This window comes from Trypanosoma rangeli, assembly GCF_003719475.1.
Source record: "Trypanosoma rangeli strain AM80 chromosome Unknown Tra_15.4_contig_00040, whole genome shotgun sequence".
Classification (NCBI taxonomy): domain Eukaryota; phylum Euglenozoa; class Kinetoplastea; order Trypanosomatida; family Trypanosomatidae; genus Trypanosoma; species Trypanosoma rangeli.
Genome location: NW_021705785.1, coordinates 54,955 through 80,059, shown reverse-complemented (window position 1 = coordinate 80,059; position 25,105 = coordinate 54,955). Strand labels below are relative to the sequence as shown.

The following is a 25,105-nucleotide window of genomic DNA, read 5'->3' as shown; positions in this document are numbered from 1 at the left end:
TCGTGAGCGGACGCCGACGGAGAGGCCTGCCCCGACGTTGTGCATTTTTTTATGCGGGGCAATAGTTACCTGGGCCCCATCCTGGTGGTGGTGCCTGCGCATCTGCCGCCCTCTGGCTCGTGTGCGTGAGGGGCTGGGGACACGCTTTGTTTCGTCCGTGGTCTTGTCAGCGACTAGGGAGACTCCAAGGCCCGCATGGGTTCCACAGTGCACCCTCGCTGCCATAGGCGGTTCTCTTCGCAGGGCGTGGTGAGGCACAAATTGCGCGACTGTTGGCGAGGGGTCTGTTGGGGGCAGCCGCTGCGCGGTGTCGCGCGCATAGGGCTACGCTCTGTGTACAACGTGCTGGAAGAAGACCCTTTTTTCCAGTTTTTTTTGACTTGGAGAGTCTTTTCTATTGCGTCACGCCGTGGGTGGAGGGCGCATGTCTTCAAGAGGGAACGACGGGGTCGTGAGGAAAGGAGTTTCCGGTGATGCGTGTCGCCGTGTGGGTTGTGAGAGACGTGCTAGTTGCTGGGATTCTAACCGTGTCTGTGCAACACCCCCAGTGTCGCGGCCGTGTGGACAGCGGGGCAGAGGCGGTGTTTTTGTGGCTGCGCTCTTAACGGCGGCGGTTTTTTGGCGATGAGTGGAGGTAATGTTGGCGGCGAGGTCATTTTGGTGCCGGGGAAATTCCCGAAGGGTCCTTCCTCCCCCTTTCTTTGTTGCTTGTTTGCAGACGAGTTTCACGGCGACTGGGCAGAAAAGGCCGAATCGTGTGGGTGCGACGGGCCGTACGAGGGTCTGATGCTGCGTTGCTGTACACCTTGTTTATCTGTTTTTCCTTTTGTTATTTTTATTTTTGTGGAAAGGGCTAGTGGTTTTGGAATTGGTGGTTTTTTTTTTTTTTCGTTCTTAGCCACTACGGAATATATGTGTTTCGGAACGTGTATTTTGCTTTTGTCATTTGATTAATGTAGCTTGTGTATTCGCCAACCTTTTTCTTTCGATCATTGTATTTTATATATCTTGTATGCGTGCTAGTGTAGAGCCTTTTTTGTGCTGTCATTGCCTGATAATGTCGTGTTCATCTTTCACTGGCTGGAGCTTGGCGTGCCGTGGACGATCGCGGGAGACACGCAGCTACCGCTAGAAGCGGGCGTTCACTGGGGGGTGGTGAGTGGCGTGATGCAGTGCACTTGGCACTTTGGTGTAAGTTCAGTATCGATTGTTGGCGCTAGTGATTTTTGTGTCGCTTGTCGATGGTTTTTAGGGTGGGCCGCCCCGCCAAAGTTGTATGATGGCGTTGAGCCTATGAAGAAGCTTCACTCATATCGAGGGGAGATGGATGCGCGTTGCGCCGTGGAGAGAGGTGGATCGTGAATTCTACGCTCGCACTCCCCACATTCCCACACCACTGTCACACAATAGCTATGAAAAGGGAAGGTATGGAATGCGTCGTCGCCTGAAGGTTTATCAACCAGGAGATGGCATCAATGTTCAGTTCCTCAACGAGGCAGTGGAGACAGGAAATCACGCAATGCGAAAGGGATGAGATAGGAAGAACCTCTTCTTCCGCGGTAGCAACAATTTGCAGTGGGTCTGTGCGTATTTCTTCTGCGTTATATCTTAAATGCTGTGGTTCCTTCCTTTTTTTATTTGTGCCTGAGTGAAGTATTGCTATTATTTTTGCTTTATTCCTTGTATGTTGTTCTGCTGCTTTGCTCCTATCAGGTTGCCGCACAGCAGACCCGCAACGGGTGAGTTGTTTTTTTTTTTTCTTCTCTCTCTCCCAGTATACATCTGTAAGGGTTCTCAGGGTGATATCTGCAATTTCTCTGGCACTGTGCGGATGTAGCAAAAGGACATTGCGTCGATTTAGTTCTGGTGGCGGGGAGTTGTTTCCAACCTCGAAGCAGGCTGCCCACTTGGCGCCGTCTTGGCTCACGGGGCGTCACGTGCCGTCACCACCTGGCCTAGGGAAGTGCTATGTCGAAGTCACACGACCACCCCGCCACTATAAGTGGCAGGTCACACAGCCAGGGGTCCACGCGGTTACAGTGGCGCAGATAGATGCGCCAGTCGCTCCGCAGAATGTCACAGTGCGGCGGCCGTCACAGCGCACTGTGGCGTCAACTTTAGCAGGTACAAATGGTGCTCTCAGTCACAAAGTAAAATAGTCTGAGAATCGTGTCGCCTTGGCAAATGTAGAGGCACAGAAGTGCAGCGAATCTAGGATGAAAACGAGGGACTATGCTGAGCATCAACAACCAGTACGGTTCCGACCCGGGTGGGAGAGCAAGACAGACATAGTGGAGCTATCAGAATGGATGTACACACGAATTCACAACCACCGCAAACTTCATAATAATAACAGTAGAGGATATGAGAAGGAGCGCATGATATGGGAGGTGAAGTCAGCACCGGCCGCGGTAAGGAAATAGTGGAGGCAGGGTCCCTGCTTCTTGAAACATTGAAAATGGAGATCATCGCAATATCCTTGCTTGTGATTGACTATTTTACAAATGTGCCACGATGAACGTGAAGGGTTTTGTGTAGTACTACCGAGTAGGTATGTAATGTATATTTTACCTTTGCTGGGAGTTGGGGGGTGGGTGGGGCGTTGTCATTAGGAGTAGACAGTGCTCTTTCATGTGAGTAATAAATCCTGTGCATCTGTGTTCCAAGCATTGCTATTGCATTGCCATACTTTCTGATTTCCTTTGAAACGATGAGTTTTTTTCATTGCCTTTTTTTTCTCTTGGTTGACCCGCACATGTCGAGTGGATTACCGAGGAAGAGGTAGGCGTCGTTTGTGTCCTGAGAATACACACAGAAGTGGGTGCACCAGGATAGTTGGCCCGCTTAGAATACCGTTTCGTGCGTTGTCTAGACCGTTGCAACTTCGAGGGATATTTTAACTATTTCCGTTTTTTTTGTCTTACTTTTCGAATCCCCTTTGTGTTCCGTGGAACCGAAACTATCGGCGCCTCAGCTAAACCCCACTGTGCAACTGAGGCGTGTGTGTGTGTGTGTTGTTGTTGGTGTGTTGTATGTGTGTGCGTGCGTTTTTATTTTTTTGTGCGTTGCTGTTGGGATAATGCCAGGCCTACGATGGGCCTCGCCGGCCACCCTTAGCCTTGTGGTGCTGGTGTTACAGAACTGCAGTTTGGTCATCATGACGCGCTATTCTCGTGTTAATGGGACGCCCGAAAGCCGCTATCACACCTCTACACTCGTACTAAACCAGGAAATTCTAAAGATGCTGTTTTGCGTTGTAATCTTTGCTGTGGAGAACCGTTATTCCAACAGAGTTCCTCCTCTTGGTGCCAGGGATTTTTTGACTGTTACCCCCAGCGTACTAACATCGTTGTGGCGTGCAATCTCTCAGAAAGAAACCCTTAAACTGTCGGTGCCTGCGGCGCTCTTTATGATGCAGAATTATCTTATTTTTATTGGTCTTTCGAACCTCGACGCGGTATCTTTTCAAGTTTGGTCGCAGACGAAGTTGGTGTCTGCCGCCGCCTTCTCCGTAATATTGCTTAAACGTCGTCTCAGCATGATGCAATGGCTGTCGTTGTTTGTGCTCATTTTTGGGGTTCTCCTCACTCAGTTGCAGGGTGCAGAAATGTCGGCAAGGGCTTCTTTGCCCACGGTAGAACACCCTCAGCGGCCTCTGCTTGGTGTTGTCTCCTGCGTCCTCTCCGGGCTGTCCTCCAGCTACGCCGGCGTATATTTTGAGAAGGTTGTCAAAACCACGCCACCCTCACTGGCGGTGCGGAATATTCATCTCTCACTCTTTGGGATTCCTTTTGCGGTGCTCTCCATGTTTTTTGTGGATATCCTTCCTTCATGGAAGGTGGAAGGAAAAAGTGGTCAAACGTTTTATTTCTGGCGGGGCTACGATCAATGGCTAACCATTGGTCTTGTCTTTGTTCACGCGCTCGGTGGGCTTTTGGTGGCCATCGTGGTGAAGTACGCGGACAACATCGTCAAGGGCTTTGCAACAGGAGTGGCGGTGGCTGTGAGTGGCATTTTGTCGTTTATCATCTGGGGGCAGGTGCCGTCCGAGATGTTTGTTTGGGGTTGCTGCCTAATCACGGCGTCAACCGTCATGTATCATCGCTTTGAAGAAGGAGCGTGTAACGGAGTAAGAAGCTGAGTGAATAGATAAAGAGACGAAACCGCAAGGAGTGAGAGTGAAAAAAAAAGCGGATGCGCTGCAATGTGAGAGCATGGGCATTAATTGTTTGACACAACAGCGACACAAGGCAGTGAGGATAAGAGATTGGACCGGTGAAATACTTAACCACAAGCCCGTTGACGGCTAGATGGGCATCTGCAGTAGTCAAGTTTTGGGTGCTGCTTTTGCTTCAATCATTGCGCGAATAGCCATTGGACCCGCATCATTTCTTTCGGGAATTTTTGATTTTTCTTTTTCACCTACCGCTGCAGTGGGATGTTCGCGGGGCACGACCAGTTGTGTTTGAGCTCATGTGTCCCACTTTGTTGTTGTTGTTGTGTGTTTGAGAATTCTCTTTCCTTTAGCAAGACTGGGAAGGAAATAGGCAAAGTTATTTGTCGGCCCTTGTAGGTGCGTCTCCCTCTTTCCTTTGCTCTTTCTCCTTCCCTGCCTCAATTCCAAGCTCGCCATTGAACGGACCAGGGCGCAGTGATGAGGGAGGAGGGTTTTATGCGCGCGGAATCGGAGGATGCTAGGAGCGAACTCCGGCGTCGCATGCGCGATGTTGTGCGTGTTATCGATGAGACGCTTTTGCTCCATGGACGTCGCACGAGCACCAACAACCTCCCTAGATATGTAGCTGGCACGCTTGAGCGGGGTGACTTCTTCAGTAGTCTTCCCCATGTGTCGTCAGAGGCAGAGTTTCCGTCGGAGCAGCGACGGCGTGAACTACAGGAGCAGCGTGAAGACGCGCAGCGGCATTTAGAATCGTTAAAGCGTGCACGCGAACGACGGGGGAAGCGGCGAGAGGTAGCACCGGAGAGGTCAGATGCCTCAGCTCCGTTGATTGTTCCATCGCATTGTAGGGGGTTGGACCTGCAGCGGCAGCTTCCAGCCCCGTTGATGCTGACGACACCAGACACGCCAGCCGCTCTGGACAGTAGCTTGAATCAAATGCATGATGTGCAGGAGGGGGGCGGAAGCAGTTTGGCACCTCCAGAGGCGTTGGCGCATGTGGCGGTGTTGGAGGAGGAGTTCCGTAGGCGCCTTACTGAGCGTCGTGCGGAGGAGCAAAGTCGTTTGGAGGAGTTGCGCACAGTGCGCCGCACGGCGTTAGCGACCCGTGAAAAGGCACTTGCTGAGGCGCAAGTTCAGATTGAGCGAATGGAATCAGAGCGAATCGCCAAGGTGCTTCAAATTGAAGGTGATGTGAGACGCAGCTTGGCGGTGTCGCAGGAGTGCCACATCCCCACTGAGGAGGAAATTCGAGCGATTGAGGCTCACGAAGAGGCGCTCGCGGCACTCCGCGCCCACACAGGTATTGGAACTACATCCGCACCGCCTGTTCACCTTCCTGCTCCTTCTTTCACTTCAGCCATTGCTCTTTCGGCTTCACATGGTGATTCGTCATTACAACGCGGAGGCGCTCCCATCAAAGCGACTCGTTCCCCACCTGTAGATGGAGTTTTTGCTTTCTCAACGCCTTTGCAGACAGATTTATCGTCATCGCCCATGGAGCCTGGGGGAACTTCCCTCCCATCCCCATGCAATTATCACCACACGGTTGCTGTGTGTAGCAGGAGTGGCAGTCCTGCAAGTTTCCCATCTGCAGGGCAAGGAATGCCAGAGAACCGCACACCATCTCCTTCGCTGCCGTTTCCGCCTCCAGTGACTTCCGCAGTTGCGACCGTTACCAACGAAAGGAAGGGAGTGTCACCTACTACTCTTTCCTCTACTGCTCCATCGCAGGCACGTCGTCTTCTGTCTCCCAGTGTTACGTCATCAACGTTGAGGGACTCAGTTTCAAACTCTCCAGCAAAGTCTCTTCTGCCATCACAGTTTTTGTTTCTGCTGCGGGGGAGAGGTATTCTGGCGGATGTCCTCCCGAGCGAGGGGAGGATCATACCTACACTTGTGCGACTTTCAAAAGATGGGCGGGAGGTGCTTCTTCTGGTGGAGCGACTTGAAAGAACTTTGAACGGTCCGTCTAGGACATCTCCCACAGCTCGATTCCGTGCATCGCCATCACTGTTGTTTGCGCTGCCACAAGGTAAGCGGCAGAAGATGCAGTGCCCAAGGGAGGAGCGGGCAGCGTCCCAACACGAACAAGAACAGCAGAGAGAAAAGAGCGGAGTCGACAGAAGCTCGAAGCGCCGTGTGCGGGAAATATATCATTTGTCACTTGTAGATGGTCTTTTATTGTATCCACATGGTTCTCTTGCCAGTGGGCCCACTGGGAGTATCAGCAGTATTGTGTGTGGGACCCGCGCACGGCAATTGCTACTGAAATACGCGTGTACACTTTTTGATATTGATAAAGCGCTTTCGTACTTTCTCATTTTCATCTCACACGACCGTTCACACCACGAGAACGGAGCCGTAGTATCATTGCTGCCGAACCGACGACATCAAGGTGGTTTTACTGGCGCAGCAGTGTTGGTGTTGCGATTTCGCTGCCGGTGGGACTGGATTGCATTTCTCCTCTCAGTCACTGCAACGACTGCACAATGGCAACGGACCTCATCCTTATCGTATGGGCGGGCACTGTGGATGCTCGCAGCGCAGCTGTGGCAGCGCCAGCGCAGCAACTTCGTCTTATGCACAACAACAAAACACCATAAGGTTTTGCCGCTTTCGATTCTCTCCTACTCCCCTGCGCAGAGGGTGGTACGTGCGCCGAGCGCAGGTGCCACCTCTGAGGCTTGTGAACGAAGCAAGAAGGTGCGGGCTGCACCTGCCCGTTTTGCAGTGCCTCCTCCCCATGATGGGCGCGACAGCAACGAAAATGACCACAACACTACTAGTCGTGGTGGTGGTAAACAATTTAATAGCGGCGATGAGGGGTTGCAAACGGGGCATAGAAGTCGCTTTGGTCTGCGGCCCGTAACCACATCGAACGGCTTTTTATTCTGACACTATAGTGTCCCAGCTGCTCGTGAGAACGACGGTCATTGATCTTCGTGTTTCAATGACCTTGACATGATTTATTGCCCTCGCTTTTTTTTTTGCGTTTGTGTGTGTGTGCGTGCTAATTTCCTTCACACAGGAACCGAACAAACAATGCTGAGACTGGAATTTGGCGCGCTACCAGTGACGTTGCGTTGACGTGATGATGTCATGTCGTGTACTTGCTTTTCTCTTCTTCTCCCTGTGCCTCTATTGTTGTTTGTTGTTTGCCTTTACTTTAATCTTGGCGTGTTTTAAGGGGCAGTCGGTAGTGCTACGGAAGAAATAAACAAGGGGCTGAGAGAAAGAATGACGGACATAGCAGTAGTGGAGGGTATGAGCATTGAGGTGCTGGCACAACTTGCAACGGATGTCCTGACATCCCCAGACAAGACAGTGCGCGATAGCGCGGCGGCCAGACTTCGTTTCATGACTTCATATGTCTATTGGGATGTGGTGAAAAACTTGCTTCCACGTTGCCAGAACAACTATCTGCGTTTCGTCGTCTGCAAGGCGATTCGCTTCATCGTAATTAATGAATTAGGACCACAGGAGCGAAAAGAAACTCAGGTCTACATTATGGACTACTTGAAGGTGTTGCGGGAGCGCGGTGAGGAACTTCCGATATACATTAAAAATGAACTTTATTCCATATACGCTTCTGCTTTATTCGTGAATTGGAGGATGATGGTCTTAGCTAGGGATGACGTGCCGGAGGGAATTGGATTGTCTATCATAGAGGAACTCTCCGCGCAGCTTCCTGTGGACGATGTGCTAGCCTGCTTACTAGAGATTCTGACCTACTTTTCGCGACAGGAAAAAAAGATTTCTCTGATATTTTTGCGGTCGAACTTTTTGGATGATATTCTTCCAAATTTTTTTAGCTTTAGTGTGGGGCAAATTTCCTCTTGTGGGAGTCGTGCACTGGAGGTGTGCTGCACCATCTTGCAGGTAGTGCCAACGCTCTACTCAGCAGCTCTTATCACAGTGCAGCGTAAGGTGGACGATAGCATCGATCTGGGGAAGAGTAAGATTTGGCTTCCTGCGATTTCTCTTGCCGTACAGGATTGCCGTCGTGTTATTCTGGAGAATCCCATGCTGGAATTGAGTGGCCACTGTGCACGGTTACTACGAATGGCTTCTTCTGTCGTCTATATCAGCGCAGAGTCGCTTGAGGCATGCTCCTCCTTAGGAGATTTGTTTCTTGAACTCTCCTCGGAACTACTTTATCTCTATGAATCCACTGGATTCTCTTACCTCCTGCAATTAAGTTGTGCACTGCTTGTGAACATGTTTGGCCATGACAAGGTACGGACGCTAACGTATTTCGACAAACACTTACACCTTGTTATATTTTGGGCTAATATGGTAAGTGATGTACTCAACCGATGGGAGGATGGTGAGGAGGAACTTCGCCAAGAAGTTATGCATTTATTTTATATCTTTGGTGACTGTATTGCACCGCGTGTGGGAGCGGAGGGGAGTAAGCTCGCAGAAATAGAGTTGATATTAAGCAGTGTTTCACAGGTAGCAGAGTGTTACTTTGACAACGTTGTCGCCAAAGCTCACCTTACCGAAGACTCCTCCGAAATACGCTCTGACATGGGTGTTATGTTGCACAATGAAAAAACCCTTTTACCAATTGCTGAGATGCTTTTTTGTGACACAATTGGTGTTTACGGGCTTATTGCACGACGATTACAAAATACGATTGAGCAATATGGGATTTGTGTACGTATCCGGGATACTGGAAGCACAGAGGAAATGGGAAATCTCTTGTTGTCACTTGCTGTCGATGTGCAATCTGTATGCTCTGCCCTCGGTGCCGTGGATACATCTCTGTTTCTTATGCATGTATGCTTATCCCGGCTTTCAGTTATCATTTCTGCTGTGGCAATCGCCGTGCTAAACAACACCGTCCACCGCAGCAATAAATTAATTGAAATTGTGGCTCATTTTGCACGTGATTTACTTTCCGTGGATGATTCATTGACTAGTGCACTCTTAGAGAGTCTTTCTCTGACGGAAGTGAAGGGCGAAAATTCTGAACGTCGTTCAATGACAGGAGTAGGCAAGGCTCACATGGGTATATTGCGCGCCCTTTTCTTTTTCTGTGGATGTGTATATGAGTCTTTATCTGAGGCATCCTGTGATTTTTATGATATTATGAACAACTTGTTATACTACGTTTACGTATATCACAGTGATAAGACGTGTCTTACTATTGACGCTAATCTCCTTCTTGGAAAGGTGTTAATGCAGGGTGTCCATGGATTTTTTTTGGGCTCGGAAAAAATGAGTGCAGTGCTGTTGGCAGTGAAGGAGGAACGCATTGATCTGCTCCGCGTTTCCAGCGAGAAACTTACTTCGGAGGATAGAAAGGCCCGCTCTTCCATGCTTAGTGTCTTGACCTTCTTTGACGAGGGCCGCCACTATGCGGGATTTCCAACACTAGACTTTATTCCTTGTATTATGGCTCGGGCGTTGGACTTGGATCGCTTGAACACCGATCCTCATGCAATGTTGCATGATCTTAGTGCTATTGTAGATGGCATTCACCAGTCAGATGTTTTTTATTGGCTACTGGATGCTCTAATCCAACGAATCCAGGAAATTGAGGAGCTGCCTCGGGTGTTTCCTGATGAGGCACCGTTACTGCTGCAGCTGGTTGCCAAACTCTGTGACTTGGCAACGGACTGCTTGATGGACGACAGCAAGTGTGAGGCGCATTGGGCGTTGCTTAGATTTGCTTCTATTGCAACAACCGGGATCATCAATAGAATGGGTCTATCCAATTTGAATTTGAAAGAATCCGTGCAAGAACTTCCTTTAGATGTGGTTAATGAGGTGTTTCTGTACAATGTTGCTGATATCGTTTATGATATGATTACGGGTAATTGGTGTAACGTGGGCGTAGCACTGTTTTACAGTGAAGACTTTCTTTCAACCTTTACGCATTTTTTTACACTCCTTTTTGCTACCCCTGCCGAACTGATAATGTCGCACACGGGATCCCGCGAACGGGTGTTTCAGCTCATTACGAAGGCCATTACAACAACAGAAAATATTTGTTTTGAGTTACATGGACTTTTTGGTACCCGCATGATGTGGGAGCCGTTGCTGAGGTGTCTTCTAAAGTGTTTACAATACTCATTGTTGGTAGATGTTCTTTTGGCAATTGATACGGTTTTGCTGTCTCTGGGGAGTGTGGTTGAGGATCACAGCAAATTTGTGGAAGACGAGGTCACTGCAGACATTTTTGAAGCAGTGGTGGTTCATATTGTCGTTTCTTCAGGTTTGGAGCAGCATGAAATGGGGCTAAGCTTCAATTTGTTGCGGACTTGTTTTCAGTGGTGTGAGTCTGCTTGTACTGCGAGGATTGACAAGTTGCTGGGATTTTGCGCCGCGCACCACCGTGTTCGTTTTCGCCATATACTCACACTCCTTCGCTCAGGTAGAAAAGATGTGCTACATTCGTATACTTTGCTGTTTGACAAGGGATCGGCGGGGGAGGCCCTCGCTCCGTGGTGAGTGCCTGCAAGGAGCATGCAGGGTGGCGAGATTCAACGATCTCGTATTGTTGATGACTCGGGTCCAGTTTCTGTGGTGGGTTGTTTCTCTGGAAATCCTTCCGGTTTCTTGGGATAACAAGAGATTGAGAAGGAGTGAGCGAGAGAGAGAGAGAGATTGGCTGCGGAGGAGAGGGGTGTAAGGCGGCGAGTGACAACGTGAGGAACACCTTCAGTCATAGAGAACATGGTGGGGTGGAAGCAAATTGGCGTTTTTTTTTTAAAATAAAATGAAATACGCGCCTGCACAGTTATAATTAAAAACGATAAGCAAACAACAGCAATAAATTTGCATTCGTTTTCTTTTTTCTCCGTTTGGCGGCATTCTCCTTACTTCTTACCGTTTTTCCATCTTTTTATGCATTTTTGCAGATGCTTCGTTGCGTTGTCTCGTCCTTTTTTTTTTATGCTGCCTGATGCGCTTGGTTTTGATCGCGAGTGCTATGTTATGCATTTCTTATCTGTGGTTCTTTTATCTCTCTTTCTCCCTCTACTTTTTTTTTGTTGGTTGCTTTTTTTTTTCCTCTCTCTCTCTCTCTCTCTCTTTTGCGCCAACAACAGGTGAAGGAGCGCGCACTCACTTCCCACAAGCATAAATCCCTGCGGCAGCACTGCGAGAATGCCCACAGGTGAGCGGCGAGGTCGCGTGGGACCCGTTCGTTTTAGAACGTTTTTGCGCAACACCGTCCTTGACGTAATGCGCAGTCGTGGGTGGCTTGAGACCGACAGCGACCTCGGCTGGGACGTGTTTTGGGCCGATGTGGGGTGGATTCGCGAGGTGTACGACCACGTGCGGCTAGACGACATGCAGCGAATCAACCACTTCCGCAACCACTTTGAGCTTACCCGCAAGGACTTCATGGTAAAGAATCTGAAGCGTATGCGGAAGAGCCTCGAGCGGGAGGGACGCGTAGACGAGGCGATGGAGTTTGACTTTTTCCCCGTCACCTTCTCGTTACCACAGGATTACGGAATCTTCGAGATGGAGTTTCGCCGTCAGCCAAACGCCATTTGGATCATGAAACCACCAGCAAAGGCGCAAGGCAAAGGCATTTTTCTTTTTTCAAAGATATCCCAGATTGCGGAGTGGCGGAAGGACTACAAGCAACGGCAGGTTGGAGGGACGGGTGAGAAGCCGGGTGGTTCCTACGGAACGGAGCCAGTGGAACCGTATTTGGCGCAGCGCTACATTGACAACCCGCACCTGGTGGGTGGGAAAAAGTATGATCTACGTGTCTACGTTCTTGTGACTAGCTACGCCCCGCTTACGATATGGCTACACCGCACTGGATTTGCACGCTTTTGCTATCAACGGTTCTCGCTGAAGGATATTGACAACACTTTTATTCACGTCACAAACGTTGCAGTTCAGAAAACAAATCCAAAATATACTCCGTTATCAGGGTGCAAGTATGGGCTGCGCAACCTTCGCCAGTACATTACCGCCTCGCGTGGAGTGGAGGCGGCACAGAAGGTGTTTGACGATATACAGAACATGATTTTGCGTTCCTTGCATGCTGTGCAGAAAGTTATTGTGCAAGATAAACATTGCTTTGAGCTTTATGGCTATGATATTATGGTGGATAATGAGTTGCACCCTTGGCTTATTGAAACAAACGCGTCCCCTTCGCTTTCTGCTGAGACGCCTGCAGACTATCATCTAAAATTTAACATGCTGGAGGACATGTTCAACGTTATTGATATAGAGAAACGCCGTACGGGGGATGAAGTCCGCGTGGGTGGATTTGACTTGATTTGGAAGAATGGCGCGGCGGGTTCTTCGAGTCGCGGGGATGCGAAGGGTGGTGGGGTCACGCAATCTTTTTTGGGCTGCGCAAACGAGTTTGAAATTCCTATTTCGCATATGCGAATGCCCCCACGACTACAGCAGATAGATAGTAGCGAGCGATTGTTGACGTAACACGAGGAAGCGCAGGGTGGGGGTGAGGAGAAAGAGAGAGAGAGAGAGGGAGGTGTGTGTGACGAGCGTGTGGAACAAAAGTATATTCGGATTTTCTACGTGTGCCACAGAGGCGGACGTGGATGTATTATTATTTTTATTATTTTGTCTTTTGGAACTTAGTGGCGTTGGTTGTTGCCGTCGTATACGTCATTTCCCGCACTCCGTCTGCTCGGGTACAAGGGGAGTACGCGGAATTTGTCCTCGATGTTTGTGGGTGGATGCGTTTCTTTTGCATTTTTTGTTTTTGTTTTAGATTTTTCTTTTCTTTCACCCACATCTTGTTGCTACTGCGGAAAACGCGAAGAACGGAGGTGGAAGTTATTCCGAGTTCTGCACTCATAGAAGGGAACAGTACACAAGGGCATACACGTCCGCGAGGGCCACACCAAACGCGAGCGTCTCGCACCAGTTTCAAATGATGCGTCCAGTGGTCGTTTTGTGGTGGTGCTGCTGCCTCTTTGTTTTTTTGCTGGCAACACTCGACACCGCCACTGCCACTGCCGCAAGCAACGAGACTGTGCCAAACTTATGGGCTGTTATTTTGTCTACCTCACGCTACTTTTTTAATATACGCCACACCTCCAATGCACTGACAATGTACCATCTCTGCCGCAAGCACGGACTGGATGACGATCACATTCTTCTTTTTCTTGGTGACAGCTATGCCTGTGACCCACGCAACCCCTATCCGGCCGCCATCTACAGCACTCTTTCCGGTACTGATCGAGTTAATCTGTACGGTTGCAGCGTCGAAGTGGACTACGCTGGATACGATGTTGACGTGCGTCGTTTTCTCGGTCTTCTGCAGGGACGCCACGACGCACTTACCCCCCCCCTCACGCCGCCTCAACACTGATGAAAACTCTAATATTTTGATTTATGCCGCTGGACATGCTGCGGAAGGTTTTTTTAAAGTTCAGGACTCAGAGTTCATGAGCTCCATGGACGTTGCTGATACACTTATGATGATGTGGGAGCAACGACGGTATGGGAAGGTGGTTTTTCTGGTGGACACCTGCCGTGCGTTGGGGATGTGCCTTGATATTAAGGCCCCCAACGTGATTTGCCTCACCTCATCGGATGCGACGTTGGAAAGTTTTTCGCACCATGCGGATCCTTTGCTAGGGTTGACATTTATTTCACGCTGGTCGTTTGAATCGCTGCAGCTTCTGGAGCACGCAAAGTGCCGTGTCAAGCCCAACGAGAAAACAGCTCTGCAAACGTCCTGGTACGACTTCAATTACGGTGAGGAGCGGAGGAGTCTGCCCCCTCCGCTTTCGGTGCCGTCACACTTTGATGCTGTGAATAGCCCGGGGGCGATTCATCAGTGGAAGTTGGAAGAGTTTTTTTGCGATCGCACACGGGAGATAGTTTCAGTCGATGTACGTTACGACTTACTGTAGGGGCGGAAAGGGATCCACGTCATGCCTACGGGGGTACCCACTGAAAAAAAAGAAAAAGATAATGTAAAAACTTGGTGATTTACCTGGCACCTGGGTGCGTGTAGGTCTCTGTGAATTGGTTCTTCCTCCTCTGTAATTATACGGCGCTGTTTCCTCTGCCTTTTTTTTTTTTTTAGATTCTTGCCTTTTTAGGCCGCAGAGGTGGAACTTTCTAGTTGATTCACAACGGCCGCCTCACAGCTTGGGCATTGCACACACACACACACACACATACAGACGCAAAGACCAACAGTAATAATAATAAAGGTAAAAGTGTGGAGAAAAAAGGTGTTCAGCAATGCGAAATTTTGTGCAATCGCAGCTTTCTTCTTCTTTACTGTTTCGCTTGCGTATACTCTTGAGCGGCAAGCGCTGCTGTGCCTCTTCCTCCTCTGCCAACGTCGGTCCCAGCTCCAGCAGGGCTGAACGTGGACCTACCATTGCATCGAAAAAACCAAAGCGGCGCATCTCTGCAAACATAGACACTTCTGCCCTGCTTGATCGTGTCCCTCGGGATCCTGGAGCGCATGCCGAGCTTTCGACGGCCGAGCTGGAACGCAAGCTAGATGAATGGTCCAAGATGAACCCGCAACAACTTCAAGAATTGTATGAGCGTCTAGAGAAACAGGAGAAAGAAGAGAGTCGTGTACTAGTGGAGGACTCACTGTATCAAATGGATGTGTCAATGCGGGATCGCTCTGCGGCAGCCGTGCGTGTCTTTTGGAAGGATGTGGATGTAGGCCTGCTTGACGGTCATGATGGGTGGTATACTGTCTTGGTGGATGGACGCAAGGTAAAAGCATTTGAGTCCAAAAATGTTCTTGCAATTCCGAGTGAGGCCATGGCATACGGTTGTGCACAGGAGTATGCAGAGCAATCAGTGTATTTAAACAAACTATTGATGCCAATGACAGATATGTGCAGTGGAGCACTGGCCGTTGCCCCTCAAATGATTGCCCCGCGTGTGGACTATTTGATGTCGTTCTACCAGAATGATAACATGTACTTCCGTGCTGCCCCCATTTTGGCGGAACAGGATCGCGTGATTGGTCCCATTGCAGATTGGTTTGCGCATGTCTTTAATGTAAATGTGCCACGAATTGTGGGCATTGGTCACCCACAAATTCCTGCAGGTTCCACGCTTAAGGTGCGCGATACACTACTGGCGATGTCGATGAATCCATATCAGATTGTGGCGCTCTGTGTGGCGGCCCAATTTACCAGCAGTCTGCTCCTCCCTCTTGCAATGTTTAACGGAGTTGTCGATCTTCCAACGGCGTTGTCAATCAACTCTTCGGAGGAGAGGCATAATACTTCGGTTGAGGGAGTCATTGAGGGATACCACGACATTAGAGAAGCGGATGTTGTCACGAAACTTTGCGCATGCGCCGTGACCTGGCAATTGATGAAAGACATCCCGCTCTCAAAGTGCATGGAGGTGGAACGCATTAGCGTTGAGAGTGAGGCTCTCTGATTTAATGGGACGTCAATGTAAGTCGTAGAGGCTATATGACTGTCTTGCTATGAGAGAGAAGGAGAGTGGACGGTTTTGTTTTGGTTCTAAGGTACACACATCTACACCTTTAAGTTTCTGTGTGCGTTTGTGTGCGATGGATGGGAGAGGCGGGAAATGACCACATGACGGATGTGTGGGCCTGCGTGTGTGTGCTTGTGCTTCTCCAGATGCATATTGACGTCTATTATTATTATTGTTAAAAGCCCTACTTTTTTTTTTATTATATATATATAGTTCTTTTTTTTTTGCGTTGCGTGATTGTGGGGGTCTGTTTGAAGTTTACTTGTGGACTCGCAGTAGTTCGGGTCGTGAAAAGGCGTCTATTACTTCTACTTTACATTTGGCCCTTGCCCTTCTTGCTGCTTGTTTCGCGTGGAAATCATCTACTTTTTGTTCTTCCGCCAATGCAGAGGCAGGAAGCGCGCGGCGGCACAGGTGAGGTTGTGGGACCACGCGGCAGTCGTCCCCTGCGTCCACTGCCTGGGCCATTCTCGCACAGAGTCGTCGCACGCGGCCCACCTGAACCCTACGGCACGGTGATTGACAGTAACAAGGTGCATGAGGAGATACGTGACCTCGCCACGCGGGTAAAGGGTGTGATTGAAAACAACTTTCAAAAACATGCCACGTCTGAAGCTCAAGTTCTTCAGGGCATTTGTCGCTTTGGCCCATCCGCGCAATCCAAGAAAATTATTAACCGAGAGAATGAGGCTGCAATGCTGGCCTTTAAGACGGGGGTGTACGCCGTCTGGCGGTGTGAGCAACCTAAGTTGTCAGGGTCCAATACGGACTTCTGTACAAGAGTTGGGTATCAGCATCGTTGCTTTTGCGGTCATACACTTGAAGAGCACACCGCGTTAAAAATAGTGCGGGGCCGCGTGTCGACACCTCAATGTCAGGCATGCGCTTGTGGTGGGTTTAACTACATGCCAAACGAGCCAGAAGAGATTGGAGAAGGGTGGCTGACGCGAAGGCATAATTGGGACCCGGCAAAGTGGTCCGTCAAGTGTCGCTGCAGTCATGGACACAAACAACATGATCCACGAACGCGTTCCTGCAAAGAGTGCGGTTGCAGTGGATTTACGAGTCACTTTTTATGTGCGGTGTGCGACCGCGAGGGCGAGGCCCATGCAACTGTCTTTGAGTTAGAGCAGGAACGCCTGCAGAGAGGGCTGCCGGTACGTGAAGCATATTTTCCTTTAATGACGCTCGATTGGTCTTTGCGAGAGTTGGTGCTTGAGGACCCAACCGGCGGCGGGGCGCTTACCGCCCCACCCAGTCGACCCGTGCTAGAGGCAGGTGAAGCGCCGTCTAGTGGCAAGTGCACCACATCGCAGCGGATGTTGTTAGAAAAGTTGCCAGTAGTTCCAGCCCTGACGCCACCACCACCACCACCACCACCACCACCACCGCAGTACTGCACGGGCTGCGGAAAGATGTATCGCTCTGCCCAGGTAAGGTTTTGTTCCAGTTGTGGAAAGCAGCGACAGTAAAACTGGCATAGTGAATTCGTTTCTTTATGCATATGGTAGTGAGTATTCGCTTGCTGTTTTTTTTTTTTTGTATCTCTCTCCTTACCAGCATCCTCTACATTTTTATATTGTCTTTTCTGCTTTTGTTGCTGCCTTTGGGCCGCATTTTTTTTTTCTCTTTCTCTTTATGTGTGTGTGATTGTTTTTCTTTTCGTTACTTGCATTGCTTGAAATGTGGAACGAATCGGTAGGCACTCTTTCAGGGGAAAGGAAGGGTGCTTCTCCGCGTTGAAGGCGCGTTATTGTGTGAAACGCAAAGGAATGAGGCTGCTTCTCCTGCATAGCACCGCTCTTCCATGTATTTTTGGAGTTGGGGTGGGGCATCACTCTGGGATGCAGGTAGGCGGTGCCGCATGTATGATGTGCGCGCGCTCTTGAAGTACCCCCATTTGGATGCAGTAAAATGTTCATCTTTTTCCAAAGCACGCAAGATATTCTGTGTTTGGTGCCAATGCATGTATTTTTTTTTTTTGGGAGACGAACCGTGGAATGGTTTTGGGCTGTGTATGTGGGTTATTGAGTGAACGCACATTGGCGCCACGTGTCCCTTTGCCGTGCGTTTTTTTTCTTTCTTTGACTCTCTTCGTACGTATTCGTATGAATTGTGGTATTTCTATTCCTCCACACACACACCCACACATACACGTGAGAGCAGGAAAGGGAGGAAGAGGCGCACAACACTCCTCAACAGTCAAGCAACCACATTGTTCTCACTGTGCTTACACCACACCTTTATTAGTGTGAGCGCGTTTAGTTTTTTTCCGTGTGTATTTATTTATCGTGTATTGGATACCTGGCGTGTGTATTATATTTTTTTTTGTTTTTGTTTTGGCGTGCGGTACACAACCACCAGCACACGTCTGCGCTGATAGACTACAGGCACACTCCAGCCTGCCACCATACTCACACACGCAGGAGGCCCAGGAGGAAGGAGCGTTAAGGCAAAAAGTGACGTAAACTATTTATTTAATATCCACAAAAGAATATTACAAGCACTCGAGAGGTGCTAAGAAAGTTATTTGCGTGCTTTTAATGATGTGGCATAGCCAGCGTGCGCTGCTTGTAGGTGGGGCCCGGCGCACATTGGCATCGTCTGTCTCCACGCACGTGACAGTTGGCGCAATAGCCATGCTTTTCCAGGCACGTTTTGCTAGCGTTAGCACTAACCCGTACAAGGTGCTTGGCATCAAGCAGGGTTCACCTAAGGAGGATATCAAAAAGGCTTACCGAGTGCTTGCCCGCAAACACCACCCCGACGCACCGGGTGGCTCACATGAGAAGTTTCAAGAGATTCAGGCAGCCTACGAGCAGGTCAAGAGTGGTATATGGATCAAGAAGGACGCCGATGGAAACTCCGCGGATGCTCAAGGGGGTGCGGACGGTGGCAACCGCTACAGCAATTTTCGTTTCACAACACGTCGACACAAGAGTAAAGTTAGTTATGACGAGTTTTATGAAGAAATGCACACAGGGAAGGTGAAGAAAAATCCTTTTGGTGACGATGATGCTGAAGAGGCGACGTCGAAGGACCCCCGTCGTAACCCATTTGCCGGAAATGAGGCTCTGGTCCAGGCGTGGTTTCGCTTTATTATTCTTTGGTCCATTATCTTTGTCACACTGCGCATGACGCTCTTTTTGTCCTTCCCACCCAAGTACGAGAATGTGCGGAAGGCGCCCATGCCGGAGCACCCACGGAAGCCGCCCCCGCCCAAACCGCTGATGCACAAGTCATTGGTGGCTTGAACGGAAGCAAAAAACAGAATAAAAATGACAATGAATCGAAACTAAAAACAAAACAAAAAGTATTGAAGGGCTTATTTGTGCTAACGAGAAGAAGGCCCGCTCTTCAGTGAAATTGCAGAGGTTGGGAATGACACCGTCGCGCGGCCAATGACTCCCTCAGAGCGGTTATGGTGATAATTCAAGTGGGAGTAGGACACGGGCATATGTGGCACGACTTTTAAAATTGACCCGGTCAATGAGAGTACGCTTTCGATCCTCGTTGGGGTTTGGAGAAACCCGGAGCCGTGGACTTTTAATTCCGTTTACGTGATGGTCCTTTCCAGCCTTTAACGATGAATGATTTAAGATAGCTGGACTGTGTCACGCAGGAGGAGGGAGGGGAGGGAGGCATAATTTATTTTGCATCTCCTTGTGTCTGTCTGTGCGTGCCACATATATATGTGCATATATGTTTGTGTGTCATCCTGTCCCTGTTTTTGATTTTGTTTCTTTCTTTGGATGCAAGCTGATCTGTCGGTTACTTATGCTGTTTTATTCGTGTGCGTTTTTTTTTTGAGGGTTTCCACTGTGCATTTTTGACTGTTGGAAAGTAGGGGCAAGTTGACGCGTGATAGGAAGCACCGCACCTATCTCCCGCTCTCTTCTTCTTTATTCAGCTGCCCCTTGTTGGCGCTGTTTGCGGGTTGGGGAGGGGAGGACTCTTCGTGCAGGGGGCGTCAACGCTCAAAATCATCAGTTCCATCATTGATAAAAGTGTTGCCATCACAATCACTAATACAACCACAAATTTAGATACCACTCGTGGCTTTTGCGGCATCCACACGGGTCACGCGAACAGGGAACAACGCTTGATCTTATTGGTCGTATTTTCTTATTGACACGGCGTCACAGAGAAATACTGCGAGAAAATGATGAATAAAACACGACTTCTGCTGGCAGCGGAGTTCAAACAAAAGTCCCGCTGGTCGAACGTTTGGCCCAACATGCATTACGGTGCCATGTACCTTAACTACAGTGTCGGACGAAAACTTCCAATGAAAGGGGTAAATTGGGTCACGCGGGACTCCAACCGTTTGATCAACTTTGCAAATCGATATCAGTCTGTTATAGATGACATTGATGTGAAGAAGAACGAAGAGGAACTTGGCATTAATATGCAAGATATCCGCTGGAACGATCACCGACGCATTTACTGGAACTGCGCCTTCTGCGGATCCTCCTATCGTAAGAGTGTCAGTGTGCGCACAAAGTTTCATGCGGGCTGCAACTTTTGCAAGGGCCGATATCCTTCCGAGGTGCTCCGCGAGCAGCATGCGAGTCCATCGCTCGCAGCCTCCGTCCCTGAGCTTGTAAGGCAGCTTACGGAGACTGACAAAGTGGATAACCTGGGGTCGTTAGCGTGCACGAGCAAGTTTCGCGCAGAGTGGAAGTGTCAGGGCTGTGGTGGCTCCTACCGCGCGAGCGTGCGCAGTCGCACAGGCAACGTGGAGCGTGGTCAGTGCCCGCTGCATCCAAATATTGTCGATTGGTCAGCGTACTGTCCGTCGTGTGCATGGAGGCCAAACATGGTCCCTGTCGCGGAGGAAGTGCAACGCACTGGGCAGTTCCTTGGATTAGAAGGAGTGTCGGGAAAAAATGAACCACCACCACCGACGCGAATTCCACGCCGCAAGAAGTTGGCTCTGTGAATCACTTGTGGTTTTTATGCAACCTTTTTGCTTTTGCCTGTTTGTCCCGCCTGTTGATGCACATTTAATGCAATCACTGGAGGCTTGTCTGCCCCTCTCATCCTCTCGCTCGTTTTATTTCTCTCTCTCCCTTTCTCGTCGTGTGTTGTGGCGGTTCTGTGGCCGCCATCAAACGCCACTATCTTCTGTTTCTCTATCAACGGAGGGAACGAATTCTTTTTTTTAAATTAAATTTTTTTTTTTGTTCTGTCACTGAAGTTAGCGTACGCAACCCACAGGCGGTGCGTGTTGACGAGACCGGTCGCGGCGATGTCAAGCCGATTTTTTCAGAAGTACTTTTTTCGTTGTGAGCACTGCAAGTCAATTCAACGCCACGCAAAGGGATACAGACCGATTCCGAATCCCATTCTTTTTGACTCGGATGCACATTGTCGCAGCTACCACCGTGAACAGCGTGAGTGCACTGGGATGTCGGGGTCTGTCGTGACGTGCCGCTGCGACAAATGCCAGCGTGTCCACTCATCGTGGGGTGTAGTAGACTTTCAGGAGTTTCTTGACCTGAAGGAGTCAATGACTCCTGAGAAGCGGGTGGCGCTTCTGTGGCCCTCGGCGGGAAATCCTGTCGCGAAAAAAATGACAAAGTAGGCTTGTCTATGTAGGTTGGGGATGTGGATGGGGGAGGGGGGGATACTTCACGAGTGTTTGCCGAGTGTTGTTGTTGTTGTTTCTGCTGCTGTTTTTTTTTTGTTTTTGTTTTTTTTTCTTCATCAGCATCGTTTTCCTCCGTTTTTGCCTCCGGTGTAACCCGTGGAGAAGCAAGGGTATCAGATGGCCACCGGAACTGACCGACAACAGCGTGTTGCCGCGAGCTTCACCTGCCAGTATTACACCCGCTTGGTGCAAGAGCCAGAGAAACTGATTTATTTCTACACCCAACATGCCTCCTTTAATCACATGGGACACAAGGCAACGGGCGCTGCGGAGATCGAAGAGGTCATGGCGAGGCTGTATCCCACGCAAGCTGGTGCCTCCGTTAAGATTCAGAGGCTGACCTCCCTGACAGATGAGGATGGGCACATTCACGTGTCGATCAAGGGGTCAATAACAAATCCCCCAGGCGTGAGTCAGGAATTTACTCACGAGGTGGAACTCATGGAGCACACGTCGCATCCAGGCAACTTTGGGATAGTCTTTGATAAACGCGAAAACGCCATCAGTGGGGAGGCACCGAGGCGGTGGGCACTGGAGACACCTCCTATGTTTGCGGCCGAACCGGCGGCTGACACGATGGAAAGGATTGAACAGCCAGCCCCGACGACTGTTGTAGCAACTGTAGAGCACTCCACAGCGAGGGAGGATGTGAAGACACCAGAGAAAACGGAATCAGCTGCTTTGGTGAAGGTTGCAACCACAGTTCCTGCCGCTGCTCCTGCAACGTTGGCTGATACTATTACTGATGCTACGAGTCAAACTCAAGCATCGAAAGACGTTGAAAAGACGACGGCTACGACAGATCCAGCTGTTCCCGCTCCAGTTATTGAGGTGAAGAAGCCGAAAAGCTTTGCAGAGGCTATTATGGTGTCCAAATGTGGTGGATCTTTACAGAGCCGCACCACACCGCTTATGGTGCTGGCGAAGGAAACCAAGGACCCCTCTGCCTTGGGGCAAGCGAAGGATAAAAAAGGGGCGGTGGTTCACCCAGTGAAAAAGCAGGCCAATAAAGCTGCCCCCAAAAACGGTGCGGATAAGAACAAGACGACTGGGGTCTCGTTGCCTGGCGATGGTGGGAAGAAGACAGGAAAGACATTGACTGCAGGGAGAAACAGCAAGGATCATAACAACAACGATGTCAATGCCAAACGCAAAGACGCTGATGGCCGTCCACTGAGCCGTTTTGTGGTGTTTTACGATATTATTGTGAAGGGCCTTCCCACCGACGCCACAGAGCAGACAGTCCGTGATATTGTGGAACCAATTGCCCCAACTAAGCTTATTAAGGTTCTTACACGAAATGATAAGAATGATTCAAGTGTCGTGCGCACCTTTGCTTTTGTTCAACTGGACCACAACGCCATTAAGGAAAAGGGTGATGACGTCAAGGCAACCGTGGCCAAGGTTTTGGCAGATCACAAGGGAAAGAAGACTGTGGCAGGTTATCGTATTCAGATAGACGAGGTTCGCGAGAAATATACTGCAGCACCCAACGATGCAGCAGTGGATGCATCCGTGTAACATTGTTTCTACTGTGTGACGTTTGATTTTCGGGAGAATCATGAACAACTTACACACTTATATAGACGGACAGACAGGCACGCGCGCACTCACCGAGGGAGAGAGAAAAGAGAAGGGCACAAGACACAGTTTTCCCCTTCTAATACACACTGACACGCAACTTCATATCTACATGTATGCAGTGGGTGGTGAAAAGACTTTATTGTTGTTGCGTTCGTTCTTGGCTTGTTGGGAGCCTTCTCTTTTTTTTTTTTTGAAAATGCCCGCTGTCGTGTTTTGACTTTGTTTTTGTTGGTGCCCGTTGCCCGTGCTGTATATGTGTGTATTTATTTATGCACCTATACAGGTTAAGCTTCTGACTGAGGAAAGACAGGTCGCTACTTCTTTATGTTCTCTTTCTGGGGTTGAATTGTTTCACCACTGTAACCTGAATGGGGCGTCAGCCACTAGAAGACGCCTTCCACTGTGGAAGACGGAGAACGGGATGTCAGTGCGGAGGAAGTGAGGGAAGGAGTGAGAAGCGGGGTAATTTATGCGACGGAGAGGGAGAGGAGCAGTGAACAAGTGACATGTGGAATCAGTCGCGGCGCCTCGAGGACGCTTTAAATGTCAAACGCACAAACAAAAAGGTAAATAGGGCCACAACGGCTATATATATGGGGGTGATGGGTGTAAAGGGGGAACTTGAGTAGTGAGGAAGGGCGGCAGATACTGCGGAAGTGATTGAGGATTTCAAGCGTGTCTATTGGCGGCGCTCCAACGGGCTTACACTCTCTTCCCTGTCCCCCTTGTTTTCTCTTAGGCGGCAGTCGTGGGGGTGGGGAAGTAGCTCACATGTCGCAAGGACATTTCTGCGTGTGTCTGTCGGTCTGTGTTTCCGTGTGTGTCTTGCGCCCTCTTCAACCCCGTGAAAATGTGTGGGTTTTGAAACATCATATAAGCAAAAAAAAAAAAGAAGAATAACTCCCAAAAAAAAAAAAAAAATAGAGGCTGTGATGATGCGCCTTAACCTTTAAAAAATCAGTTGAATCCATGTACGTAGTTGTGCACGTATATGTAGGAGAAAGGTGACACCATGAAGCTAAAATAAGCGAAGGAAGAAAAAGGGATAACAACAGCGGTGCTAAAAACAAAACAAAACAAAAAATATCAAAATAAGACAATGTTTCATGATGAACAGAAAAGAATGCACAAAAAAAAATGACAATACAGGGACAGTTATTAAAGATAGTATTCTGGAGCATGAGAGGAAGGAGTTAGAAGGAAGGAGGTGAGACGAAGTGGTCCATGAAACCTTTCATTTTGGTGTTGTTTCTTTTATTCCGTGTCTGAAGTTCTTTTGGTGCTTTCCCCATTTTCTATGCGTGTGTGCCCCTGTTTGCGGAGCAGACGATCGAGAATGGATGAATGAATTGGTGAAACACAGCGGGGAAAAGGTGCGTGCAGGTGTGGTGGTGGGGGGGGGGGTGAGAGGGGGGATTGTTGTTCGGACGATGTGAGAAGATGGGGTGAGGTAGGTGTCGGTCTTAGGTGTGTGGGTTGGCGTGTGTTTGGTTTCCTCTTTCTTGCTATTCTTTTCCTTTTTTGCTTCTTATCCCCACCACTGTTGTGCGGTCCGTTCTGACCGCGTTGTTGGGGATGCTGGCAGTGGAAGTTGCTGACATATTTTCGTTGATTTTTTTTTCTCTATTTCTTGTCCGCCTCTTCCTCTGCTCTTCTCCTGGCACAGTGCAATGGAGAAGCGCGTGGTGGCGCTTGACAAGGGTGAGAAGGCCTTGCAGTGTGGGGCTGAGTGCCCGTCCATGGAAATAGGGCGCGGAGACTGCCATCCATTACTATTCCTGTTATTAGTATTACTGTTACGCTTGTTGTTTCTAACCTGGGCGACGAGGAGCAGGACGCCGTACGGTAAAGGGGTAAAAAACGAAGAGTAAAATAATGAAAAAACAAAACAAGAACGAAAAAAAAAATCGAGTGAACAAACAGAATGAGGCACAAATACGGTAGCGACGCGCGTATGCGTGCGTGTATTTGTAGGCGTACCTCAGTAAGGGGGAGACGTGAGGGTGTGCGATGGGTGGGGTAGGTGACACAGACACACGTGAAGGGAAGAGTGACCCTCCAGAAGAATTAACGCAACAAGCAAAAAGTAATAATAAGCTTAAATACGCATTTTTGTTCTTGTTGTTGTGCATCACCTGACAACTGCGTCTGGGCCAGAGCATTGTGATTGTGAACCAAAACCGCTTATGCACCCTTCATTGTTAAGTTGCTGTTTTTTTTTTTTTTTTGTGCGTGTGTGTGTGTGTGGT

The 25,105-nt window shown here is 49.3% G+C and overlaps 11 protein-coding genes and 3 pseudogenes across 11 annotated transcripts, besides 14 other annotated features; 13 read left to right on the top strand and 1 right to left on the bottom strand.

Annotated features, from left to right (window-relative positions):
- Positions 1–1,167: 1,167 nt before the first annotated feature.
- Positions 1,168–1,532, top strand: TraAM80_01904 (hypothetical protein; annotated as a pseudogene).
- Positions 1,533–1,750: 218 nt separating this feature from the next.
- Positions 1,751–2,421, top strand: TraAM80_01903 (hypothetical protein; annotated as a pseudogene).
- Positions 2,422–2,999: 578 nt separating this feature from the next.
- Positions 3,000–3,066: a microsatellite.
- Positions 3,067–3,079: 13 nt separating this feature from the next.
- Positions 3,080–4,141, top strand: TraAM80_01902 (UDP-galactose transporter; the record flags this gene model as incomplete). The annotated part of the gene is made up of 1 exon (XM_029378929.1): positions 3,080–4,141. One exon carries the CDS (start codon positions 3,080–3,082, stop codon positions 4,139–4,141), a length of 1,062 nt encoding a protein of 353 aa, XP_029241230.1.
- Positions 4,142–4,485: 344 nt separating this feature from the next.
- Positions 4,486–4,506: a microsatellite.
- Positions 4,507–4,672: 166 nt separating this feature from the next.
- On the top strand, positions 4,673–7,075 carry TraAM80_01901 (uncharacterized protein; the record flags this gene model as incomplete). The annotated part of the gene is made up of 1 exon (XM_029378928.1): positions 4,673–7,075. One exon carries the CDS (start codon positions 4,673–4,675, stop codon positions 7,073–7,075), a length of 2,403 nt encoding a protein of 800 aa, XP_029241229.1.
- A 342-nt stretch (positions 7,076–7,417) lies between these two features.
- TraAM80_01900 (uncharacterized protein) lies at positions 7,418–10,639 on the top strand (the record flags this gene model as incomplete). The annotated part of the gene is made up of 1 exon (XM_029378927.1): positions 7,418–10,639. One exon carries the CDS (start codon positions 7,418–7,420, stop codon positions 10,637–10,639), a length of 3,222 nt encoding a protein of 1,073 aa, XP_029241228.1.
- A 119-nt stretch (positions 10,640–10,758) lies between these two features.
- Positions 10,759–10,795: a microsatellite.
- A 405-nt stretch (positions 10,796–11,200) lies between these two features.
- Positions 11,201–11,222: a microsatellite.
- Positions 11,223–11,296: 74 nt separating this feature from the next.
- Positions 11,297–12,598, top strand: TraAM80_01899 (tubulin tyrosine ligase; the record flags this gene model as incomplete). Its single annotated transcript, XM_029378926.1, has 1 exon — positions 11,297–12,598. The coding sequence occupies one exon, from the start codon at positions 11,297–11,299 to the stop codon at positions 12,596–12,598; it is 1,302 nt and encodes a 433-aa protein (XP_029241227.1).
- Positions 12,599–12,601: 3 nt separating this feature from the next.
- Positions 12,602–12,622: a microsatellite.
- Positions 12,623–12,650: a microsatellite.
- A 73-nt stretch (positions 12,651–12,723) lies between these two features.
- Positions 12,724–12,742: a microsatellite.
- A 117-nt stretch (positions 12,743–12,859) lies between these two features.
- Positions 12,860–12,908: a sequence feature (A-rich).
- A 394-nt stretch (positions 12,909–13,302) lies between these two features.
- On the top strand, positions 13,303–14,043 carry TraAM80_01898 (GPI-anchor transamidase subunit 8; the record flags this gene model as incomplete). The annotated part of the gene is made up of 1 exon (XM_029378925.1): positions 13,303–14,043. One exon carries the CDS (start codon positions 13,303–13,305, stop codon positions 14,041–14,043), a length of 741 nt encoding a protein of 246 aa, XP_029241226.1.
- A 251-nt stretch (positions 14,044–14,294) lies between these two features.
- Positions 14,295–14,324: a microsatellite.
- Positions 14,325–14,380: 56 nt separating this feature from the next.
- TraAM80_01897 (ATP synthase mitochondrial F1 complex assembly factor 2) lies at positions 14,381–15,556 on the top strand (the record flags this gene model as incomplete). The annotated part of the gene is made up of 1 exon (XM_029378924.1): positions 14,381–15,556. The coding sequence occupies one exon, from the start codon at positions 14,381–14,383 to the stop codon at positions 15,554–15,556; it is 1,176 nt and encodes a 391-aa protein (XP_029241225.1).
- Positions 15,557–16,002: 446 nt separating this feature from the next.
- On the top strand, positions 16,003–17,091 carry TraAM80_01896 (putative protein-like; the record flags this gene model as incomplete). The annotated part of the gene is made up of 1 exon (XM_029378923.1): positions 16,003–17,091. One exon carries the CDS (start codon positions 16,003–16,005, stop codon positions 17,089–17,091), a length of 1,089 nt encoding a protein of 362 aa, XP_029241224.1.
- A 145-nt stretch (positions 17,092–17,236) lies between these two features.
- Positions 17,237–17,286: a sequence feature (A-rich).
- Positions 17,287–17,752: 466 nt separating this feature from the next.
- Positions 17,753–17,775: a microsatellite.
- A 387-nt stretch (positions 17,776–18,162) lies between these two features.
- TraAM80_01895 (putative chaperone protein DNAj) lies at positions 18,163–18,873 on the top strand (the record flags this gene model as incomplete). The annotated part of the gene is made up of 1 exon (XM_029378922.1): positions 18,163–18,873. One exon carries the CDS (start codon positions 18,163–18,165, stop codon positions 18,871–18,873), a length of 711 nt encoding a protein of 236 aa, XP_029241223.1.
- Positions 18,874–19,781: 908 nt separating this feature from the next.
- Positions 19,782–20,561, top strand: TraAM80_01894 (uncharacterized protein; the record flags this gene model as incomplete). Its single annotated transcript, XM_029378921.1, has 1 exon — positions 19,782–20,561. One exon carries the CDS (start codon positions 19,782–19,784, stop codon positions 20,559–20,561), a length of 780 nt encoding a protein of 259 aa, XP_029241222.1.
- A 94-nt stretch (positions 20,562–20,655) lies between these two features.
- Positions 20,656–20,698: a sequence feature (GA-rich).
- Positions 20,699–20,870: 172 nt separating this feature from the next.
- Positions 20,871–21,206, top strand: TraAM80_01893 (uncharacterized protein; the record flags this gene model as incomplete). The annotated part of the gene is made up of 1 exon (XM_029378920.1): positions 20,871–21,206. One exon carries the CDS (start codon positions 20,871–20,873, stop codon positions 21,204–21,206), a length of 336 nt encoding a protein of 111 aa, XP_029241221.1.
- A 65-nt stretch (positions 21,207–21,271) lies between these two features.
- Positions 21,272–21,326: a microsatellite.
- A 63-nt stretch (positions 21,327–21,389) lies between these two features.
- Positions 21,390–22,793, top strand: TraAM80_01892 (mucin-associated surface protein (MASP); the record flags this gene model as incomplete). Its single annotated transcript, XM_029378919.1, has 1 exon — positions 21,390–22,793. The coding sequence occupies one exon, from the start codon at positions 21,390–21,392 to the stop codon at positions 22,791–22,793; it is 1,404 nt and encodes a 467-aa protein (XP_029241220.1).
- Positions 22,794–23,695: 902 nt separating this feature from the next.
- Positions 23,696–23,951, bottom strand: TraAM80_01891 (hypothetical protein; annotated as a pseudogene).
- Positions 23,952–25,083: 1,132 nt separating this feature from the next.
- Positions 25,084–25,103: a microsatellite.
- Positions 25,104–25,105: the final 2 nt, after the last annotated feature.